At 42.7% G+C, this 25,517-nt stretch overlaps 1 protein-coding gene across 1 annotated transcript; it reads right to left on the bottom strand.

The window, feature by feature from the left end:
- Positions 1–1,874: 1,874 nt before the first annotated feature.
- LOC103177311 (hemicentin-1-like) lies at positions 1,875–25,136 on the bottom strand. The gene is made up of 16 exons (XM_042340075.1): positions 25,126–25,136; positions 24,328–24,440; positions 21,923–22,270; positions 21,489–21,791; positions 18,509–18,784; positions 17,158–17,433; positions 15,806–16,081; positions 14,452–14,727; positions 13,120–13,395; positions 11,763–12,038; positions 10,983–11,231; positions 9,712–9,819; positions 8,960–9,021; positions 6,489–6,680; positions 4,374–4,553; positions 1,875–2,818 (listed from the first exon to the last, which is right to left on the bottom strand). The coding sequence occupies exons 1-16, from the start codon at positions 25,134–25,136 to the stop codon at positions 2,618–2,620; spliced, it is 3,423 nt and encodes a 1,140-aa protein (XP_042196009.1). The 3' UTR covers positions 1,875–2,617.
- Positions 25,137–25,517: the final 381 nt, after the last annotated feature.

Here is a 25,517-nt window from a genome sequence, read left to right as displayed (position 1 = left end):
AGAGCACAGGGTTAGGGTGAGAGTTTAGAACAGACACCAAGACTTATTTCTTTACACAAAGGTAATTAATATCTGGGTGGTAAAGAACAGGACACTGGATTCATTTAAGAAACAAGTTGATGCTATAAAATTGGTATTCTGACGAGATCTAATGGGATGCAGGGCCTTCTTCAATGGAAGCAAATCTCTGTGTGAAAAACATTTCTTCTAAAATTCCCTCAATTCTTCTCATGATAATCCTGATCTGTGTAGACTTGGGAAGTTATTCACATGGGTGTAGTTCTCTCAGGCTATCAGAGATGACTCTCTGTTTGAATTATCCATATTGGGACTTATTTACTCTAGGATAAGTGTAATTTCAGATCTGCTGGATCATCTTACTTTCTGAACATCTGGCTAAGTATAAGTGGCAGCTGGTGGCATGTCAGGTGGCAATTTTCTTAAAAGGTGTTTAATCTGTGATTTAATTGTTATATTTAAAGGGATTTTTAAAGGCTCAAGACAAACAAGTGAACAACAGGAATTACTTATTTACACAGAGGTAATTCATATCTGGATAGTAAAGATCAGTACACTGGATTCATTTAAGAAACAACTTGATGATGTAAATTTGGTATTCTGATGGGATCCAATCCAAGCTAATTTGGAAGGGCCTTCTTCAATGGAAGCAATCTTGTGATTATTATCAGCCTCAAATTCTGTCTGTTGCCTCAGCAGCCATGCCTAGGAAGAGTTCTTTTTGCTGTTAATTGTCCAGCCCTCCAGGCCTCCTACATCATCCAACAATTCCCCCAAGTTTCCTGAGACTGTGTAATCTGTTTCATGTGCACCTTAACCCACTGTGCATGTGTCTAAGGGGTTAAGAGTTAGCAAATATCCCAATACTGGCTTTTACGTTAAATATATACTGCTAGACTCTGAACAATGGATAGTACCACACAGATCTGAAGTTTATAACAACAATAATTTGTATTTATTTAAATGTACAGTACGTTTTACAAAAAATAACATTTCTCAAAAATATAATTCATTAGAAATGAAAATGAAAGTTGTCACATAGGCAAAAGTGGCAGCTAATTTGCATCAAAAACATCCCATAAACAACAAGATAACAATCCTTGCATTTGTTACAGCACAGCATCAAAGCAATGAAACAACAAACTACATTTGCATAGCACCTTTCACATTGGGAGGATGTCCCAATGCCCAAAGAGCATCGCACAATTTACTGTAAATTAGAGGAACTGGATACTTGTAGGTGAAGAGCGACAGGCAATTAGTTTAAATGTGCCAAAAGTTTGGATGAATAAAAATCAGGATAACCAGGAAAAAAACTCCACTTTACTTTGAAATAGAAAAAAAATTGGCTGAATCACAAAGTAGAGGGGAAACTAAATTAATAACACCATTGAAAATAGGATGATGATCTGGATGTAAAACTTATATTTAATGTTGAGAGCTGTTATATATTTAATCATACAATATAGACACTGAGAATTATTGTCAATATATTAAAGCGGAAACAATTTACCTGATTAAAGTGCTTTTTAAATGGCAACACTTCAGTTTCAAATCACTTTGATTTTTCACCTCCTTTCATAGCTGTTCACATTCAGTACCTTTGTGTGCGATGTTCCATGTCTCTGTGACACGTTAGCCATAGAGACATGGAACGGTTACCTCACCGTAGGTCATTCTGTTCATCATCTCTCCTGCGGTCCTGCCTCCCCCACTGGAGCTATCTCTCTAATCCCATTCCCTGATGTTATCCAATCATGTCTATTCTGTGGCCAGTTTCCCCACTGGAGCTAACTCTCTAATCCCGTTCCGTGCCCTCTCTCTATACCCTTTAATATTATTTTCCTTCTGTTTCCAATTAAATATTGTTATGAACTTAGCTTCAGAGGCAGCAAGACATTCCTGGGGTAAAATTCCACCCTTTACCCTTTAGATTTACTCTGCTAACATAGCATTTCAGAGTTCAGAATTTTGGTAAATTCTTGAACACAGGTTATAATTTTGAAGTCGATTTTCTGTTAAGAATTGAACAATTTGTCAAGCATCACTATTACAGTTCCCTAGCACATAGGTGTCTAAGTGGGGTGAAATTCTGCTGGTCAGCAAAGGGACTCGCACTACCACCAACCCCCCGTTAATAAAAGCAAGTTGTTGCTGTCTATTAGATCATGCCAGATCTTCGAGTCCCATTTCTTTTCGCTTTCTCCTTACCCTAATATGCTTTTAAAAATTCTTTCTGAATATTTACCTTTTTTTAAAAATATCTTTTTTGTGACAAGTTACTTGTATACTATTTTAAACAACATTGGCTCATTCACACCCAGAAAGTGTTGATTATTATGTGGTGGAAAATATCCTACATAGAGTACATTTATAAGATCCCCACTGAGATGTCTCTTTTCAAGTCTGAATGTGACAGTAATATCTGAGAAGTGTGGTTTGGCATTACAGAAGCTTGAAAGAAGCAAAGTTTTTCTTTCTATCATCATCGTTGGAATTAAAAGCTATGAGCAGTAACATTTGCGCTTCATTGGTACCAGCAACAAATCAAGCCATTTCCATCGGAGTAAAATATGAAGAATAAGCTGTTTTATTAAACCTATTTTACCCGCAAACTGGAATAAATAATTTTCTCTGAGTCATCTTCTGCTGGTTTCAGTGCCTCCGGCTGTTTAGTAAAACATATGGAAGCGTACACCAAACTGGCTTCAGAATCCCTCTTGTCAGCTATCTGAGATGCGTTCACTTCTGGCTGCATGCACTCCTCCTCCGGCTCAGCACCTCCATGCATTTCTTTTGGCTGGTTAATCATAATAGAGTGATTGTTAGAATTTATGTTGATGTGAGGTCAAAAACGGTTATTAAAGGGGAGGATAAAATAGATTTCTTCACACGCAGGATGGTCAGAATACAGAATTTTCTGCCACAAACTACTGTGGAGAAAGAGTCCACGAATTGTTTGAAAAATGAACTAATTGCTTGAGAAGGAGGACGACTTCAGGATACTATCCAACTGAACGTCAACAAGATGGAAGCCACACTCCTTGGCTTCCGTCAACGTCTTCTCTCCTGCAGCTCTGACCTCATCAACCTCACTCGTCACTTCCTAAGACTTACCAAACCTGTACGTAAACCCCAGGTGTCATTCCTGTCACACATCTGGTCCCTAACTAAGACCACTTTCCTCCACCTCCATCACATTGCACACCTCTGACAGTACCTCACCCCCAATGCAGCCAAAACCCTCGTACATGCATTCGTCACCACCCCCTTGATTGTTCCAATGCCCTCCTCATCAGTCTGTACAGCTCCACTACCCACAAACCACAATTGATTCAGAACTCTGCTGTCCATATTACATAGATTATACAGCACAAAAACAGGCCGTTTGGCTCAACTGGTCTATGCCGGTCTTTATGTTCCACATGAGCCTCCTCCTGCCATTCCTCAACTAAGCCTATCAGCATAACTTTCTATTCCTTTCTCCCTCATGTACTTATCTAGCTTCCCCTTAAATTCATCTGTGCAATTCACCTCAACTACTCCTTGTGGAAGCAAGTTCCACATTCCCACCACTCTCTGGGTAAAGGCGTTTTTTTCTGACTTCTCGATTTGATTTATTGGCGACTATTTTACATTCATGGCCCCTGGTTTCAGTCTCCCCCACAAGTGGAAACATCTTCTCTATGTCTCTTCTCTACCCTATAAAAACCTTTCATAATTTTAAAGACCTGGATTAGGTCACACCTCACCCTTCTCTTTTCAAGAGAAAAGTGTCTAAGCTTGTTCAACCTTTTCTGATGGATATAACCTCTCAGTTCCAGTATCATCCTTGAAAATCTCTATATCCTTTCTATAAAATTGGGACCAGAACTCTATTCTCATGCACACTAAACTCATACGCTCATCTCACCAGTGCTCGTCAGGCTCCATTAGCTCACTGTAGAGAATGGATTCAGTTCAAGATCCTCTCACCACCTGCAAAACTCTTCACCCGCTGGCACCTCTCCATCTTTCCGACCCGCTTTCTCCCCAATATACTACCCGTTCACTCCTCCTGGCTGGCTCTGGCCGCCTGCTTGTCCCTCGTCCCCTCTGCAAAATCATCGGTGGCCTAACTTTCAGTCACTACAGCCAAAGCTTTGGAACTCTCTGCCCATTCCCTCCACTTTGCCCTCTCCTTTCCCTCTTTTAGATCACAACAGGAAACATTCCTCTTTGACTGTACTGATGGTCACCTCCTCCTTCCACCTGGCTCAGCGTTAGGGTTCGCCACTGTTAAGCGCTCAGAGACACTGCCCCGCATGAAGGGCGCTAGATGAAGCAAGATGTTGTTGTTGTTGTTGTTGATTCACCTCTATGTTACTATATATGCATTCTTCCTCATCTGGTTTGGCTGCTTTGGAATGCTCTGGCTTGTCGGGGATGCAGGAATCATGCAGCAAATTGTCTCCAAGCTTCTCCTTAGCCGGTTCCGATCCATCCTTGAAATTTTCATACCCACAATCTTCCTTGTGCTTGTTGTCCTCCTCATCCTGTGAACAGCATAATAATTACAATCCTTCTTCACAGGGAAATACAAAATAGACATGTTATGTCTCTGTCACACTGCTACCTTTTTCTCTAACTTGCCCCGTTTTGAAAATTATTCTCAATTTTCAGCTCTTTCTCCCTCAATGTTTTCATTGCTCAGGTGCATATCTACTTCCCTTCTGAACAATTCTACAGCTGAATATGGACAAGACGGAAGCCATACTCTTTGGCTATCATCAACGTCTTCACTCCTGTGGATCTAAACGCCTCAACCTCCCTGGGTTCTCGCTGGGCTCCCCAGCTCCACCATTCACAATATCCAGCTGATCCAAAACTCTGCTGCCCACATACTGACCCAGATCAAGCTCTGTACCCACATCTGACCAGGCTCCAGTGGCTCCCCATCACCGAACAGATCGACATCAAGATGCTCACTCTTGTGTTCAAATCCATTCACTCTCTGGTACCTACCTACCTCTCCGACCTTCTCAGTCCCCAATCCGCCACTCAGCGCTTCTGCTCGACCGGCACTGGCCTCCTGCTCCTGCTATTGTTTCATTCCTGGTATCATCCCGTAATGAATCCCATAATGGGAAGCCCAAAATTAAACACTATACTCCAACTGCAATCTAACCAATGTCCTACACATTTACAACATAACTTACCCACTTTGTTTTACTCAGAATCCCATTTGGCATCTTGATAACTTTCTGCACCTGCCACCCCACTTTTAGTAATAAAGTGGAAGCTATTTTAACCAGACACTGGTTAACCTGAAAGCCGGGTAAATTGGACAAAACACCCGGCCCAGATTCATTTGTATCCGGTTTAATTCTTACAATAATCTGGTTAATCCAGACAACATGCCACGCTGGTAGCTTCTGAATGTACTCAATCGAACTTTCTGTGTCTCGAGTGGCTTCATTCAGCCACAAGAGGCTCCAGGATACAGATGGGAGGAGTCCAATTGTGATTGATTGACAGCGCACTCCAGCCATTCACAAGAGGCTGGAGTTGAGCTGTCAATCATTGAGGGGTTGGAGGAACGGGGAAGAAACAAGGGAGGGAATGGGAGTAATTAAATTGCAATTGATTAACAGCAATAATGCATCAATGCCATTTGCCTCAACTACTCCTAGAAGTTCCACATTCCCACCACTCTCTGGGTAAAGAAGTTTCTTCTGAATTCACTATTTAATTTATTGGTGACTATTTTACTTTGATGGCCCCTGGTTTTGATCCCCCCACAAGTGGAAACATCTTCTCTGTGTCTACCCTATCAAAACCTTTCATCATTTTAAAGACCTCTATTGGGTCACCCCTATCCCTTCTGCTTTCAAGAGAAATGTGTCCAAGCTTGTTGATATGACCTCTCAGTTCCAGTATCATCCTAGTAAATCTCCTTTGCACCTTCTCCAGTGCCTCTATATCCTTTCTATAAAATGGGGACCAGAACTGTATTCTCATGAACACTAAACTCATACACTCATCTCACCAGTGCTCATCGGGCTCCACGAGCTCATTGTCATAGAACGGATTGCTTTTGAGATCCTCTCACTCATCTAAAAANTCCTTCACCCACCGGCACCTCCCCACCTTTCCAACTCGCTTTCTCCCCAATCCACTGCCCATTGCCTCCTCTTGGCTGGCTCTGGCCGCCTGCTTGTCCCTCGTCCCCTCTGTTCCACCATCGGTGGATGCACTTTCAGTCACTACACTCAAAGCTTTGGAACTCTCTGCCCATTCCCTCCACTTTGCCCTCTCCTTTCCCTCTTTTAGATCACAACAGAAGACATTCCTCTTCGACCGTACTGATGGTCACATCCTCCTTCCCCCGGCTCAGGGTTAGGCTTCGCCACTGTTAAGCGCCCGAGAAACTGTCCCACATGAAGGGCACAATATAAAGAAAGTTGTTTTGGTTGTTGTTGTTGATTCACCTTTATGTTACTATATATGCATTCTTCCTCATCTGGTTTGGCTGCTTTGGATTGCTCTGGCTTGTCGGGGATGCAGGAATCATGCAGCGAATTGTCTCCAAGGTTCTCGTTAGCTGATTCCGAACTATCTATGAAATTTTCATACCCACAATCTTCTTTGTGCTTGTTGTCCTGCTCAATCAACCGGTGATCCTGCAAACAGCATAATAATTACAATCCTTCTTCACAGGGAAATACAAAATAGGCATTTTGTGTCTCTGTCACATTGTTACTTTTTTCTCTAACTTGCCCCGTTTTGAAAATTATTCTCAATTTCCAGCTCTTTCTCCCTTAATGATTTCATTGCTCAGGTGCATACCTACTTCCCTTCTGAACAATTCTACAGCTAAATATGAACAAGACGGAAACCATACTCCTTGACTATCATCAACTTCTTCAATCCAGTGGATCTAAACTCCTCAACCTCCTTGGGCTCTCCCTCAGACTCACTGAACCTGTGCGCATCCTAGGCATCCAATTCAAACCCCAACTGTACTTCCTCCCCCACATCCAGTCCCTGACCAGGACCACTTTCTTCCATCTCTGATACATGTCCGACTGTACTGTGCCCCAAATGCAGCCAAAACCCTCGTTTTGAGGGCAGTATATAATTGCAAGTTGTGGTTGTTCTTGGTTTACAAATTGAGCCTCAAGGGCCACTTGTGTTAATGAATACCAGACTTTATCAACAACACTCTGCACTGAAATAATGCCCTTCATCCTCGGTAGCGTCTCTGAGTGCTTAACATTAGTGGAGCTTGATGACGAACCAGGGAGAGAGGGAGGTGACTGGTTGAAGATAAAGTTCTTGTGGTGTAATCTGAACGTGGACAAGGAGGAGGAAAGATGTAGAGATTCAGGCAGAGATTTCCAGAGTTGGTAATGGCTTAAAAACTGTATAGAAGATATCATTATAACGTCTCCCTGAATCTCTGAAACTCTTCTTCTTGTTCTGGTGAAAAAAGCCCCCAGTTTACCCAGCTGCTCTTCATATGTATAATGCTTCATACCTGATATCCTCCAGCTGAATCCTATAATGGGAAGTCCAAAATTGAACACTGTACACCAACTGCAAACTAACCAATATCCTATACAGTTACAACATAACGTACCCACTTTGTTTTACTCAGAATCCCATTTGACTTCTTGATAGCTTTCTGAACCTACCACCCCACTTTTAGTAATACAGTGGAAGCCATTTTAACCAGACGCCAGTTAACTCGGATGCCGGGTAAATTGGACAAAACATCCGGCCGCGAATCATTTGTATCCGATTTAAATACGCTGTTTAATTTGTACAACAATCCAGTTAATCCGGACAAAATGCCGTGCTTGTCGCTGCTGAATATACTCACTCGCGCCTTCTGTGTCTCAAGCGGCTTGTTCAGCCACGAGAGGCTCCAGGATACAGATGGGAGGAGTCAAATTGTAACTGATTGACAGCGGACTCCAGCCATTCACAAGTGACTGAAGTTGGGCTATCAATCAGTGAGGGGGTGGAGGAATGGGGAAGAAACAAGTGAGGGAATGGGAGGATTCAAATTGTAATTGATTGACAGCTGAATCCACTTATAAAATGGCTGGAGCGCTCATGTTGCCCGCCACTGCCACTATTTCTCCCCCCAAGCTGCTTCGACCCTCATTCATGCCTTCATCTACTCCAATGCTTTATTCACTGAACACCCCAGATCCTCTGTACTCAAGCTGCTGATATCAGACATATAGTGCAGGTCCTCTCCTGCACCAGACACTGTGAATACATCACCCCCAGCCTCACAGGTGTTCACTGGCTTCACATCTCCTCGTGAATCAAGAATCTTATCCTCACATTCAAATACCTCCACGTCCTTCCTTCAGTTTACTTCCATGACAAACTGTGATCCTACTGCTTCAACCACTGAGTCTGTGTCATGTCTTCTGCCCGCTCCCTATCCACTATTGGTGGGTGAGCCTTTAGGACTGCCCTACTCTCTGAAATTCTATTACAGAGTCCACCTGCCTTTCCCCCTCCCTCTGTGCCTTCAAATTCCCCTAACGTCCTGTCTCTTTGATCTTGTTTTCAGTCACCTTTCTTTGCATTTGATCAGCACCCACCCCAAGCTTTGACTCCGTCAATTGTGTGAAGGATTTTGAGACATCTTCCCGATGTGAAAGGTACAAATTATTGTTGTTTGACAATTTCTATAATGTTTCAATATCCTATCACAGTCTTGTACAGCCATTCTCAGTTTATTTTATTATCTTGCTCGTCCTAAGGCCAATCATAGTGCTTCACTCACTGATAATTCAGCACAGACCCCAAAGAAAAACAGGAAAAGGGTGACTGTTACCTGGTTTGGTGATACACCAAAATTGCATTTCGCTCTGAGCCACTGAGAGAGAGAATCCATCTCAATTGTTTAACAATTAAAATTAGTAACATCTTCACAAACCTGAATGGAATTTGGAAATTCATGGAGCATCATGGCTTGGGAATCATTTTCCATCTGTTTCCCTGATGGAATACAAAAGGAAATGATTGGTACTTTATTTTAAGATTGATCAAGCACTAGAAACAAAGCAATGTGCAGGAAAGTAAAACACCATTGTAGTTATTTTGGATGGTTCTGCACTTCATTTTGCCTTATGATTGTTACTGGGAACTGTGCCCAGATTATCGGTAGCTGTTTTATAATGACATGAAAAGCTATACCAAATGTAAGGATTATTATTAATAATAATTCTTGCATTTTTTGATATAGCGCTAATCATGTTTCTGAGATGTCTCAAAGTACCTCACAGAATATACTGTAAAGTGAATTGATTGTATATTTTGTGGGAGAATCGCGGCAGCCAATTGCTCACAGCAGTGTCCCACAAACAATCGTGGATTTAGTGAACAAATTATTATTATTATTTTGGCCATACACAGCACAGACCATGTTTGTGATAATAATAATAATATTAATATAATAATAATGTTATAACAGATAATAATAATAATATTATTAATAATAACAATAATAATCATAAGTGGAGTTATTACTGTGTTTTCAATGTGGGGTTGAACCCAGAATTTTATAACGTAAACAACTAATCCAAGCTACCACTTTGGTTGAGCAGAATTGAAGTGCGGTCTGGGTATGTATGGGTTTCATCAGATATTGCACTGGGATCTGTAACATTGGCACAGAAGAGGACTTACTTTGGTTTAGTTGTTTTATGCAGTACACTAGCACCACAGTCAAGAGAAGGATGAAGACGACAATAACTCCGATTCCAACAAATATTAATTGCCGTATTGCTGACCAACCTGCCAACATAAAGATTCAAATAGTTCTGATCAACGCAATTATATCAAAGCTGTTTAGCAATAAGATTCTAAGGATTATTATTATATATTTACAGATTAATATGAGACAACACTGTACTAACACAATTCTCTGAGTCTGATAATCTTGACAAAGATATTATAAGCAAAAGTGCATAAAATGGCCAACTTCCAGGTCATCAGGTCACTAATTATGCACTTTCCATGTGAGGCATAAGAAGCGCCACTGATGTCATTTCTTTTGGGAACTGTCATCAATGGTACTTGTTGCACAAAGTACACAGGAATTATTTCTGATCGTCCCGGTGTCTGACATACGTGGAAACCCATATCCATGTTTAGTATCTGACTCAAATGAGAGACCTACATATGTATGACTCCTACACATGGACATTTCCTGGTATCTGGAATGGGATATGCACCGTTAGAAGGGAGAAGGAAGTGTCACTCCAATAATCTTCCAGATAAATTGATTGTTCACCACATGGGCACTTGATGGGAACTTGATAGGCACAAAATGGCCACTACGTTTGCCTATCAAAGCAATTACTAGATTTGACAAGAAATGTGAACTTGAATAACAATATGGAATCCAGGGACAAGATGGCTAACAATCTTGTTACAAGATGACACCTGGACAAAGAGTAAGGATGCTTGCTGAGTTGGGGAAGGGAGAATTTTAGAAACATTAGACTGAAGAATTCACTGGGATGATAACTGTAGACAAATCTTAATTTTCAGCAGTTTAGCAAATGACAGTGATCTATTGACATAGCCCATAAATACAGTAAATGTATAGGTCTAAGTTGAAGATTTTTTAACAAAATTTATTTAGTAAGCAATCTGAGGTTTGCAAGTGAAGACTCCTTTCATTAATTGGAAATAAGGCACACAAGCTCATGGGAAATCCAACTGGATTCAATTCCAGAGTGGTTTTCACTGGGTCTTTGAGAATTCTAACAGGATTTCTTAATATGGAATCCTATTAGAAATTAGACAGGAGTGAAACTGAAATATAGTGAGGTATGTTGCCACAATTCTTTCAGATCCTCAAGGTGAGCCTACCTTAACTATGCCACTGAATGACCTACACAATTTTTGCTGACCTCCAATTAAACTGTTTAATAAATAACTCAGTTACTTACTCTGTTTTGACATTGAGCAACTTTCCCTTGAATACACACGACCATATTCATTCTCAGCTCGACATGAAACACAGAAGCTTTCTAATCCTTGCACTTCCAGGCTGTTCGTAGACTTATTTTCATGGATTTGGGAAGTTTTCTTTGTCATCGATTCAGTTAGATTCCAAATGATGGTTGCTGGAGGGTTGGCGTCTGTGACACACTTGTAATTCAGCCCATTTTGACTTATGTTAATTTCACTGGGTCCATCTGTAAGTGGAAATTAACAAACATTCAAATCACATTTTTTCCTCTCCGCTGATTTTCAGCCTTTTCCCTCGGCTCCTAAGACCAGAAATCTGCTTAACTGCCGGTTAACCCCAAACAATGGGAAAATTGAAAAAAAATCTTGGCCCCGATTCATTTGTACACTTACCTGCATTAACTATGTCGGTTAATTGATCGCCTTCCCTTCCAATGGGAACGGCAATGGGAGGGAGGAAGTGCTGCTCCTCTGCTGGGCAGGAAGGTAATTTGCAGCCAAACAAAGTTAATATATTTCACTGAATTCTGTGAGAGTCCAGGATTGTAACACTAACTCCCAGATTAAAATAATTGGTGTCCTGTTTGGTTAATTAAGATTGTATTTCGGTTAATCTCGGACGCCTCTTAGGCCGGACAAAACGGCCATCCCCGATATGTCTGACTTAATCGTCTCCCACTGTATACATCAAGAGCGAGAAGAGCTCTCACTCTAACGTGGTATAATCCACTCAGGTGCCGTTAAAGCCAAATACTCACACTTGACATTGATGTCAGCTGCAGAGGTGTCATTTCCCTGTGAATTATTTACCACACAGGTAAAGGTTCCGAAATCCCTTCTGGATATTGTTTTGAACAACAAGACGCTGCCTGTACTTTTCAGAGTTTGTGTTGTGTTTGTGTGTCTTTTTGTCTTGTACCAGGTGTGAGTAGCTTGAGGATAGCTGTCAGTGCTGCACGTCAGCGTCACATTTTCTCTCCCCTCAATGATATCCAGAGGTTTATTTATTTGAATTGTTGTATTTTGTGGGGCATCTGAAATGGGAGAGAATTGTAGATCAGTACAATATAATCTAGGGAGGAGCTCGTCAATGACACTGTGTCAAAGTCACAATGCTAATCTCACTCCCTTCTCTCCCTCAATCCTCCACGAGTATATCGCAGCTCCAGTAACAACCCAGAGCTTCCAGGCTTGTGATAGAGATGCGGAGACACATGGAGGAGCTCATCTCCTGAAGGCATAAGGTAAAGGGAGCAGTGATTATGAACACTCCCAGACAAATTCTGACAATCACGTTGCAATTGCCCTTCATAATGCAAAACCTCAATCCTGTTGTTCTTTCCAGGAGTAATAAATAATTCCTTTAAAAAATAATAATAATTTGGCCACTCAATCCACGACTGTTTGTGGGACACTGCTGTCCACAATTGGCTGCTGCGATTCGGCCACAAAATACACAGTCAACCCCCTTTACAATATATCTTCTGTGAAACGCTTTGAGATGTCTCAACAACGTGATGAGGCACTATATCAAATGCAAAGATTATTATTATACTATATTCTACTATTTGGTTAATCCTAAAATATTGTTCTGGGTTTACTTTTTCAATCTGATTTAACATTTGATACACCTGTTTAAAGTCCTCTATGAGGTATTTTCTCTCAGGACTGAAGAGCCTTAACTTAACCTATTCATTGCTCATAGTTCAATCCTCTAACACTGGGGATGATCAGTGAACTCCAGCCATTCAGCAGCGGCTGGAGTTGGGCTGTCGATCAGTGAGGAGGTGGAGGAACGGGGAAGAATAAGGGAGGGAAATTGCGATTGATTGACAGCCGGCAGCCGCTTGTGAATTGGCTGTCAATCACCTCAGCGCTGCCACTAAATGGTCCTTTTATCGTCCTTAGGGAACGTCAATAGTAGGGAGGAAGCGCTGCTCCTCTGCTGGGCGTTGGAAGTTATTTCAGTTAATCACGGATGTCCCTTAGGCCAGATAATATGGTCGTCCCTGATGTTTGGCTCACACGGGTTCCACTGTAAACATCAAGACCGAGAAGAGCCCTCACTCCAATGTGGTATAATCCACTCAGGAGCCGTTAAAGCCAAATACTCACACTTGACATTGATGTCAGCTGCAGAAGTGTCATTTCCCTGTGAATTATTTACCACACAGGTAAAGGTTCCGGAATCCATTCTGGATATTGTTTTGAACAACAAGACGCTGCCTGTACTGTTCAGAGTTTGTGTTGTGTTTGTGTGACTTTTTGTCTTGTACCAGGTGTGAGTAGCTTGAGGGTAGCTGACAGTGCTGCACGTCAGCGTCACATTTTCTCTCCCCTCAATGATATCCAGAGGTTTATTTATTTGAATTGTTGTATTTCGGGGGGGATCTGAAATGGGAGAGAATTGTAGATCAGTACAATATAATCTCGGGAGGAGCTCGTCAATGACACTGTGTCAAGGTCACAATCCCAATCTCACTCCCTTCTCTCCTCAATCCTCCACGAGTATATCGCAGCTCCAGTAACAACCCAGAGCTTGCAGGCTTGTGATAGAGATGCGGAGACACATGGAGGAGCTCATCTCCTGAAGGCATAGGTAATGGAAACAGTAGTTATGAACACTCCCAGACAAATTCTGACAATCACGATGCATTCGCCTTTTTTAATTCAAAACGAAAATCCTATTATTCTTTCCAGCAGTAATAATTCCTTTAAAAAATAATAATAATTTGGCTACTGAAGGCATCACTGTTTGTGGGACACTATTGTCCGCAGTTGGCTGCTGCCATTCGCCCACAAAATACAAAGTCAATCCACTTTATATTATATGGTTTGTGAAGCGCTTGGAGACGTCTCAACAACGTGGTGAGGCGCTATATCAAATGCATGGATTATTATTATACTATATTCTACTATTTGGTTAATCCTAAAATATTGTTCGGGGTTTACTTTTTCAATCTGATTTAACATTTGCAAGTCCTCTATGAGGCATTTTCTCTCAGGACTGAAGAGCCTTAACTTAACCTATTCATTGCTCATAGTTCAATCCTCTAACACTGGGGATTATCAGTGAACTCCAGCCATTCACCAGCGGCTGGAGTTGGGCTGTCGATCAGTGAGGAGGTGGAGGAATGGGGAAGAATAAGGGAGGGAAATTTCGATTGATTGATAGTCGGCAGCAGTGAATGTGCTGTCAATCACCTTAGCGCTGCCGCTAACTGGTTCCTTTTCCTTCCGATGTGAATGTCAATGGGAGGGAGGAAGCGCTGCTCCTCTGCTGGGTGGGAAGCTATGTCGGTTAACCTCGGTCGCCCCTTAGGCTGACAATACAGCCGTCCCCGATGTCTGGTTTACACGGCTCCCACTGTAAACATCAAGAGCGAGAAGAGCCCTCACTCTAACGTGGTATAATCCACTCAGGAGCCGTTAAAGCCAAATACTCACACTTGACATTGATGTCAGCTGCAGCGGTGTCATTTCCCTGTGAATTATTTACCACACAGGTAAAGGTTCCGGAATCCCTTCTGGATATTGTTTTGAACAACAAGACGCTGCCTGTACTGTTCAGAGTTTGTGTTGTGTTTGTGTCTCTTTTCGTCTTGTACCAGGTGTGAGTAGCTTGAGGGTAGCTGTCAGTGCTGCACGTCAGCGTCACATTTTCTCTCCCCTCAATGATATCCAGAGGTTCATTTATTTGAATTGTTGTATTTCGGGGGGCATCTGAAATGTGGAGAGAATTGTAAATCAGTACTGTATAATCTAGGGAGGAGCTCGTCAATGTCACTGTGTCAAGGTCACAATCCCAATCTCACTCCCTTCTCTGCCTCAATCCTCCACGAGTATATCGCAGCTCCAGTAACAACCCAGAGCTTGCAGGCTTGTGATAGAGATGCGGAGACACATGGAGGAGCTCATCTCCTGAAGGCATAAGGTAAAGGGAGCAGTGATTATGAACACTCCCAGACAAATTCTGACTATCACGATGCAATTGCCCTTCATAATCTAAAACCTAAATCCTATTCTTCTTTCCAGGAGTAATAATTCCTTTAGAAAATAATAATAATTTGGCTACTGAAGGCATCACTGTTTGTGGGACACTATTGTCCGCAGTTGGCTGCTGCCATTCGCCCACAAAATACACAGTCAACCCACTTTACAATATATGTTCTGTGAAACGCTTTGGGACGTCTCAACAACGTGATGAGGCACTATATCAAATGCATGGATTATTATTATACTATATTCGACTGTTTGGTTAATCCTAAAGTATTGTTCTGCGTTTACTTTTTCAATCTGATTTAACATTTGCTACACCTGTTTAAAGTCCTCTGTGAGGTATTTTGTCTCAGGACTGAAGAGCCTTAACATAACCTATTCATTGCTCATAGTTCAATCCTCTAACACTGGGGATTATCAGTGAACTCCAGCCATTCAGCAGCGGCTGGAGTTGGGCTGTCGATCAGTGAGGAGGTGGAGGAATGGGGAAGAATAAGGGAGGGAAATTGCGATTGATTGACAGTCGGCAGCTGCTTGTGAATGGGCTGTTAATCACCGTAGCGCTGCCACTAATTGGTCCCTTTTTCTTCCGATGGGAATGTCAATGGGAGGGAGGAAGCGCTGCTCCTCTGCTGGGTGGGAAGCAATGTCGGTTAACCTTGGACGCCCCTTAGGCCGGACAAAACAGCCGTCCGCGATATGTCTGACTTACACGGCTCCCACTGTAAACATCAAGTGCGAGAAGAGCCCTCACTCTAACGTGATATAATCCACTCAGGATCCGTTAAAGCCAAATACTTACACTTGACATTGATGTCAGCTGCAGAAGTGTCATTTCCCTGTGAATTATTTACCACACAGGTAAAGGTTCCGGAATCCATTCTGGATATTGTTTTGAACAACAAGACGCTGCCTGTACTGTTCAGAGTTTGTGTTGTGTTTGTGTGTCTTTTTGTCTTGTACCAGGTGTGAGTAGCTTGAGGGTAGCTGTCAGTGCTGCACGTCAGCGTCACATTTTCTCTCCCCTCAATGATATCCAGAGGTTTATTTATTTGAATTGTTGTATTTCGGGGGGGATCTGAAATGGGAGAGAATTGTAGATCAGAACCGTATAATCTCGGGAGGAGCTCGTCAACGTCACTGTGTCAAGGTCACAATCCCAATCTCACTCCTTTCTCTCCCTCAATCCTCCACGAGTATATCGCAGCTCCAGTAACAACCCAGAGCTTGCAGGCTTGTGATAGAGATGCGGAGACACATGGAGGAGCGCATCTCCTGAAGGCATAGGTAATGGAAACAGTTGTTATGAACACGCCCAGACAAATTCTGACAATCACGATGTAATTGCCCTTCATAATGCAAAACCTCAATCCTATTGTTCTTTCCAGGAGTAATAAGTCCTTTAAAAAATAATAATAATTTGGCCACTGAATGCATCACTGTATGTGGGACACTATTGTCCGCAGTTGGCTGCTGCCATTCGCCCACAAAATACACAGTCAACCCACTTTACATTATATGGTTTGTGAAGCTCTTGGAGACGTCTCAACAATGTGATGAGGCGCTATATCAAATGCAAGGCTTATTATTATACTATATTCTACTATTTGGTTAATCCTAAAATATTGTTCGGGGTTTACTTTTTCAATCTGATTTAACATTTGCTACACCTGTTTAAAGTCCTCTATGAGGTATTTTGTCTCAGGACTGAAGAGCCTTAACTTAACCTATTCATTGCTCATAGTTCAATTCTCTAACACTGGGGATTATCAGTGAACTCCAGCCATTCAGCAGCGGCTGGAGTTGGGCTGTCGATCAGTGAGGAGGTGGAGGAATGGGGAAGGATAATGGAGGTAAATTGCGATTGTTTGACAGTCGGCAGCCGCTTGTGAATGGGCTGTTAATCACCTTAGCGCTGCCCCTAATTGGTCCCATTTCTGTCCGATGGGAACGTCAATGGGAGAGAGGAAGAGCTGTTCCTCTGCTGGGTGGGAAGCTATGTCGGTTAACCTCGGACGCCTCTTAGGCCGGACAATAGGGTCATCCCCAATATGTCTGGTTTAACCGGCTCGCACCGCACAGATCAAGAGCAAGAAGAGCTCTCACTCTGACGGCGGATAATCCACTCAGGTGCCGTTAAAGCCAAATACTCACACTTGACATTGATGTCAGCTGCAGAGGTGTCATTTCCCTGTGAATTATTTACCACACAGGTAAAGGTTCCGGAATCCATTCTGGATATTGTTTTGAACAACAAGACGCTGCCTGTACTGTTCAGAGTTTGTGTTGTGTTTGTGTGTCTTTTTGTCTTGTACCAGGTGTGAGTAGCTTGAGGGTAGCAGTCAGTGCTGCACGTCAGCGTCACATTTTCTCTCCCCTCAATGATATCCAGAGGTTCATTTATTTGAATTGTTGTATTTCGTGGGGCATCTGAAATGGGAGAGAATTGTAGATCAGTACAATATAATCTAGGGAGGAGCTCGTCAATGTCACTGTGTCAAGGTCACGATCCTAATCTCACTCCCTTCTCTCCCTCAATCCTCCACGAGTATATCGCAGCTCCAGTAACAACCCAGAGCTTGTAGGCTTGTGATAGAGATGCGGAGACACATGGAGGAGCTCATCTCCTGAAGGCATAAGGTAAAGGGAGCAGTGATTATGAACACTCCCAGACAAATTCTGACAATCACGTTGCAATTGCCCTTCATAATGCAAAACCTCAATCCTATTGTTCTTTCCAGGAGTAATAATTCCTTTAGAAAATAATAATAATTTGGCCACTCAATCCATGACTGTTTGTGGGACACTGCTGTGCGCAATTGGCTGCCGCCGTTCGGCCACAAAATACACAGTCAACCCACTTTACAATATATGTTCTGTGAAACGCTTTGAGACGTCTCAACAACGTGATGAGGCACTATATCAAATGCATGGATTATTATTATACTATATTCTATTATTTGGTTAATCCTAAAGTATTGTTCTGGGTTTACTTTTTCAATCTGACTTAACATTTGCAACACCTGTTTAAAGTCCTCTATGAGGTATTTTCTCTCAGGACTGAAGAGCCTTAGCTTAACCTATTCATTGCTCATAGTTCAATCCTCTAACACTGGGGATTATCAGTGAACTCCAGCCATTCAGCAGCGGCTGAGTTGGGCTGTCGATCAGTGAGGAGGTGGAGGAATGGGGAAGAATAAGGGAGGGAAGTTGCGATTGTCAGCCGGCAGCCGCTTGTGAATGGGCTGTCAATCACCTCAGCGCTGCCGCTAATTGATCCCTTTTCCATCCGAATGTCATGGGAATGTCAATGGGAGTGAGAAAGCGCTGCTCTTCTGCTGGGGGTTGGAAGTCATTTCGGTTAACCTCAGACCCTTATGCCGGTCAATACGGCCGTCTCCGATGTCTGGCTTACACGGCTCCCACTGTAAACATCAAGTGCGAGAAGAGCCCTCACTCTAACGTGATATAATCCACTCAGGATCCGTTAAAGCCAAATACTTACACTTGACATTGATGTCAGCTGCAGAGGTGTCATTTCCCTGTGAATTATTTACCACACAGGTAAAGGTTCCGAAATCCATTCTGGATATTGTTTTGAACAACAAGACGCTGCCTGTACTGTTCAGAGTTTGTGTTGTGTTTGTGTGTCTTTTCGTCTTGTACCAGGTGTGAGTAGCTTGAGGGTAGCTGTCAGTGCTGCACGTCAGCGTCACATTTTCACTCCCCTCAATGATATCCAGAGGTTCATTTATTTGAATTGTTGTATTTCGGGGGGCATCTGAAATGGGAGAGAATTGTGTGGTAAGCAACCGGGATATTGACATCTTGGTAATCTAAGCCATGTGTTGATAATAGACAGTGTTTTATTATCGGGAGTTCAGTTTACATTGTTCCAGTGCATTGGAACCTCCCCCATAGTGATTGACTCTCTCACAGTATCTGTCAGTGTTGTCTTGTCTCTGCAAGTATGGAGAGGTACCATCCATCCCAGGGGATCTGTTGGTTTTGAGCCTCTTGAGCATCTCTAGAATCTCAGCCTCACTTATATTCAAGTCCCAGAGTTCAAGCAAAGTTTGCTGGATGTTGGTAGGGCATTGTATAGTGTCCTCCCTAGTAAGTACCTCCAGGAAGTAAGTATTTAATATGTTTCTTATCACCTGTTCATTCTCTTTGAGTTAATTTGTTGCTTGTTGGAACTTTTGAGGCTTCAGGGTAAAGTTTAGGATTTTATTTAAGTTTGGGTTTTGCTGACTTGCCTGAGTGAAAATGACCATCAGATGGCAGCACATCCCTCCCAGTAAATGGGCTCCTTTTTCATACAAATTTATTACCATCTTTGATTGCATTTGGAAATTAGCACATTAATATTTTGCAGTCCCTTAATTGGTTCTTAGCTTGTTTTTTTGTTTTTTCTCCCACAAATATACAGTCAATTCACTTACAGTATGTTCTGTGAAGTGTTTTTAGACGTCTAGAAGACGTGAAAAGTGCTACATCAAATGCAAGGATTATTATTATTATAAAAACACACACAAGGAGGGCAATATCTGTGTTCTCCCAGGCTAAAAATGAACATTTTACGTATTGGGTAGCCTAATTTTGAGGCCCCCCATGACCTATATAACCTACCCATTAGCAAGACAAACATCAAATCAAATACTTTGTTCCATGATAGAAATTCCTTTAACACACCTGTCTTGGTACAGACACTGTTGGGGGTGACATTATATTAGGGGCTTGCTTAGGCCCAGAGTTATTTCAAGAGAGAGAAATGATTTGATCTCACATGATTGGTGTGGACGATACAGGTTGTTTGGCCCATCTGATCTGATTCTTCCAGAACCCTCACCCTACCATTCTCCTCATCATTGCATCAAGTAGCTTTTTAAAAGAGTCCAGTATCCTGGCCTCTACCACCTTTCCTGTCATTGATTATTCTCTGGGTGAAGAAAATCTTCCTGGTATCTCTCCTGTCATGTCCCTTTATTACTCTAAATTTATATCCTCTTGTTTTATTGTCTTGATATATTCTGAAATATTGATCTGGGTTTACTTTCTCAATCCCATTGAAAAATATGTAGTCTCTGATTTGCTTTCCCTCAAGACTGAAGAACCACAGCTTGTCTAATAGCTCATTCCTCTATCGCTTGGGGATCAAGCTCATTGCTCACCTCTGCTCTGTCTCTAAGGCCTGGACAGTCCCCTTCTGTCGCGTTGACAAGAACTCTATACAGTATTCAATGAGCGGCCTGACCAGAGCCTATTACTAAATCAGTTGAGATCCTCAGTAAACTTCTGAGGATCTCAACTGATTTAGTAATGAAGCCCAACATCCTGTTGGCCTTGTTTATTGCTGCCTTACACTGATTTGGCATAGTGAGAAATGAGTCAATAACGCTCCTATATCACTTTCAGTTTCCCCCTGGGCAAGTTCAGTCCCTCCAGCTTTAGAGTTATCAGAAGGGACTTGGAAGCAAAATGTTGCTGCCCTGTATCCCTGAGGGTGTGGAGCCAATATAGGTAATTGGGCAAAGACAGGTCGGGTGGTAGAATGGAACCAGTACAAAAGCTCTTGACAACTTTCTGTACAGTTTAGGATCATTTGAATGTTGATTAACATAACATAACATTTAGGAGGAGTAGGCCATTCGGCCCTTTGAGCCTGCCCAGCCATTCAATCATGGCTGATCTTCTAATCTAACTCCAGTTAATAACCTGACCCTGCCTTATCCCCATATTGCTTTTCACCCATGTAGTGAGTTCCATACATTCACCACCCTTTGAGTGAAGAAGTTCTTCCTCAACTCAGTGCGAAAGGGCTGCCTCTAATTTTAAGGTTGTTTTAGTTTCTCCAACCGGGGGAAACAATCTCCCACTATCTACTCTATCACGCCCTTTGATGATCTTACAGGTTTCTATAATATCCCCTCTAATTCTTCTATATTCTAGAGAATATAGGCCTAAATTGGTCAGCCTATCCTCGCAACTCATCCCCTTCATCCCTGGTACTAACCTGGTAAATCTACGCTGCACCCCCTCCAAGATAAGTACATCCTTCCTTAAATAAGGAGACCAAAGCTGCACACAGTATTCCAGTTGTGGTCTCACCAGGGCCCTATACAGTTGCAGCAAGACTTCCCTACTCTTATACTCTAATCCTTTCATAACGAATGCTAACATACCGTTCGGCTTCCTAATTGCTGCTGCACCTGCAGACTAACTTTCTGTGATTGGTGTACAAGGACACCCAAGTCCCTCTGGACGCTAACGCATTCCAATCTCTCCCCTTCTAAAAAATAACCCGCTCTACTGTTTTTGCTACCTAGGTGGATGACTTCGCACTTCCCTACGTTATACTTCATCTGCCACCTACCTACCCAATCACCTAACCTATCTATGTCTTGCTGCATTTTTTTAATGTCAACCTCTGTGTTGAAACTTCCTCCGAGTTTTGTGTCATTGCTTCAGTATGGGGAACTTACATTTGACCTGAAGCGTTATGTTGCTTTGTTTTGAGCATTGGTAGTTAGCACAACTGACCACACATTTGATCAGCTTGAGATGATGTTGGTATGATGGAACAAAAGTGAATGAACTGGTGATTTTCCGGTCAGATAAAGACTGTTTCTCCTTATTCACGGTCTTCTGATCTGTCAGCTCAGTGATTCCTTCCCAGGTCAGCTTGGGTTTGACCTGTGTTACAACGTTAGACGAAGTACACGTTAAAGTGGTGCTGATCCCTTCAGCCACTTCACTTGGGAAAACAGTGGGGTTGCCAGGACGATCTGACAAAAGGAAAGAGAAATAAACAATGTTCTGAAATGTCACCTCATCAAATCGACAACGGTAAATACTGCAAACTTGTCAGTTTGCTGGTTTTTCAAACAGGTAACAAGAAGTGAGAAGGAATATTTACCGTACACATCGACACTGATGGATAGTTTTCCGGTCCATTTATCGAAACCCGGTATTTCAAACCTGAAGCAGTAATGACCAGTATCAGTTTTCCTGAGGTCACTTATCTCAATTGAGCAGTTTTTCTTTGTCAGGTTTCCTGTTAATTTTATTCTGTTGTTGCTTTCGTTGCTTTCATATATCTTCTCTGCTCTTTCATTGCATGGATTACCTTTGAACCATTGGCCCCATATAGTATATGGTTTATTCGGTGGGTCAGGGTAACTGAAAGAACAATCCAGAATTACAGACTCTCCCTCCAGCCCAGCAGTGGACTCGGGAAGCGTAACACTCCATTGATGGGCGGAACCTGTGGGAGAGAAAACAGACTGACTGACTTACTGTGTGTGACTCTGGTACTGGTTGACTGGGGAATACCTGTCAGTGGGGTCTCTCTGCCCCGTCCCCTTCATTGGGAAGATTGGGAAACATTAATGTCCTCGTCTAACACATGTAATATGTATACTTACACTAAATGTATTTAAGATGTCAGAAGCCTGACATTCCACCCCATCTTAGCCTGTGAGACCCTCAACTTAATATTGTAGTGCAAACCTCCCCCCCACCATCCCCCAGTCAGGCAGAAACAGCCGCTCATGTAGATTCTCACTATAACACATCTGGGGGGGGTGGTGGGGGAGGAAGAATCTGGAACAGCAACACAACAATCACAGAGGGGTGCAGACACTTGGGCACATGGGCAGAACCTGACACCCCTCTTATAATACCCCCCTCCCCCACCGGCTCTAACCATCAAACCATGGAGTCAGTCCAGCCCCAGTCATAGGGATGGGGGGGGACTTCCTCACCTCTTTAAAAAAGCTCAGGTTCCCTCCTCAGCTTCCTCCCTGAGGTCCGAGTGTCCACTATAATTATCCAGCTGAGATGTGTGGCCCACAGGGAAGCTCACAGGGTGTTCCTGGTAGCTACCATCCACCTAGTGAGGGCTCCAACCCCCACTTGGCGGATGTCAAATGACCAACTAGTGATTATTCTATTGGGAGGGAAGGAAAATAGGATCTGTTTGGTAATGAAATGTTAGAATTGAGCCAATCCTCTGCGGCAGTCTCAGAAGCCAGGTTCCTGAGTCAGGTTAATCCTCCGTATTCCAGGGCACTGCTGATGGAAGCACAGCCAGTCTGGCTCATCTGCAGGACTTGGAAGGGCAGACCAGTCACTGGGGGCAGGGCATCATCCCACTAAGCTCCTGTTAACACTGCAAGCCAATGCCCTAACCGGTAGTGTGACCCTAGCCAGACAATGATATCAATGACAAGCTATGTAGTTAGACTGCAGATGTACCCCAATGCGCACTCTGGCATCCCCAAGCCTTGGCTCTTGACAACGTGTTCCCAAAACTTTCTGGAATTAGGTAAGCAGGATGCGTTCCTCCAGGGCAATAATATACAGTCCATTCCACAATGTATCTCTGGTATTTCCATGTGTAAGTGGGATGCATGGATATCTCAGTTTGGTTTAGATACACTTAAGCACAGTGTTGGATTTCTGCAAGTGTCAGATATCCAGCTGACCCCCCCAAAAAGTGTTTTAGGTAGTTCAATCAATTAACTTGGGATGAGAAGTATCTGGTTTGTATCATAGTGACTCACTTAGTTTTCATCTATAACTTGAGTAATATTTTATGTGAAAGGTGCTATACAAATGTGATTTTGTATTGTATTGTATGTTTAAAATGAAGTCCTCAGAACCAGAGGTGCGGAAGAGGAGAGATGAATGGAGGGGCCCCTGGGGCAGAATTTATTCTGGTAAGATAAACAACTCTTGAGGAAACCAAGTTAAATAGTCTACATGGCTCATCATTGAAACATGTTGCCATAGACATGCTGTCAATCCCATGAGCCAAAATGCTAATGTCCTGGGTCCTCATAGTTGCACGAGTTCCATATTGTGTGTTTACCACATATTACTACTAGCCAATCACCACTGGCTCCTTAACGCTGAATGATTTCAAGATACTTACACTTGTTTTCAAATCTCCTCGTACTCTGCCACTTCCCTACTTCTCCGACCTGCTTACTCCTCAACCCATTACCCGCTGCCTCCACTTGACTGGCTCTGGCCAATTGCATGTCGCTCCTGTTCCACCATCAGTGGACGTTCTTTTAGCTACTGTGCCCAAAATCTCTGGAACACTCTTCCTCTATCCCTCCACCTTACCCCCTTCCTCCCCATCTTCAGATCGCACCAGAAGACCTTCTCTTTGACCGTGCCTACGGTCACCTCCCCCACCCCCCCGGCTCAGCATCGTGCTTCACCATTGTCAAGTGCTTTGGGTCGCTACCTGGCATGAGGGGTACTATATATATGCAAGTTGTTGTGGTTGTTGTTGTTATTACTATGTCTCACCTGCCCAGAAGCTCTCTCTATGGGAATCAGGATCTGCCTCAAAGCCCATCACTTCATGGTGACAGAGGGTTCCTGGGAAAAGCTCTTGCACATGGTTAGTGATTACCACTGATCTAAAGCAGAGAGATAATGGTGGTAAAGGGTGAAACAGCCTTACCCTGGATGAGACACGCGAGCAGCAGTGCCAGCATGCAGTGAGAGACACTCATTGTGTGGATCACAGCCTGGAGAGAACGTGGAGAGAGGAGCAGAGAACAATCAGACACATTGATACCTGCACAATGAGCCATCGACAACGAACCACTGTCCGCACACACACACACACACACACACAGTATTGAAACTGGGCTGCATTTGTTCAGCAGGAACTGCTCTGTAAACTCCTACATCTGTGGACTGAGACACTGGCCATTCATTGTCTTCTCGCACATTAACTCAGCTCAGGATTATAATAAATTGTATGTGGAGGGAGTGATTGAAATTATTTTTCCCATTTTTTCTTGCTAGGTGGTAATACAGTTGCAGCTGGTTAAACTCCAGAAGTAGTCTTATATACACTCTAGAGTCCCAAAGCCTTGTCTCTCTCCAGAATTAGGTAAGGACGGAGGTCGCTCTTGGGAATGAGTGCATATGTCATTTCACAGGGGAACTTCCATTTGTACACAACATGCACGGAACCCTCAGTCTGGTTTGAATACTCTTAATAACTATGGTGAAGGGTTTCTACATTTGTCAAATACTCGACCGATGAAAAAAACTGTTAATTTCAAAGTTAGCTTCCCTCTGGTGATATCTCACCCTTTGACCATTCTAGTCTTGTTACCACCGGAAGTTTAAGTTAAAGCATTAGACGCCTGTTGTCTTGTAGTTCAGTGGTTAGAGAAGTGGGTTCAATTCCCAGCAGAGCAAAATGTTGGGCAAGTTTCCTTATTCTACAAGCTTCTGTTTACCTTGCAGAAAGTAGGAACCCGGTTGCTAGTTGATTGGCGGATCACTTTTCTGTGGGTAATAATCCCTTCAAAAAAAAATTATAATAATTTTGTCAGTCAATCCACGACAGTCAATTTAGTTTACAATATATTGTATGAAGCGCTTTGAGACGTCTCAAAGACGTGATTAGACCCCATATCAAATTGAAGGATATAATATTAATATTATGATTATCCCATTAGAATTGTCAAGTGCTTCCT

This window comes from Callorhinchus milii, unplaced genomic scaffold, assembly GCF_018977255.1.
Source record: "Callorhinchus milii isolate IMCB2004 unplaced genomic scaffold, IMCB_Cmil_1.0 Scaffold13, whole genome shotgun sequence".
NCBI classification, from domain to species: domain Eukaryota; kingdom Metazoa; phylum Chordata; class Chondrichthyes; order Chimaeriformes; family Callorhinchidae; genus Callorhinchus; species Callorhinchus milii.
This window is presented reverse-complemented; position numbering and strand designations above follow the sequence as displayed.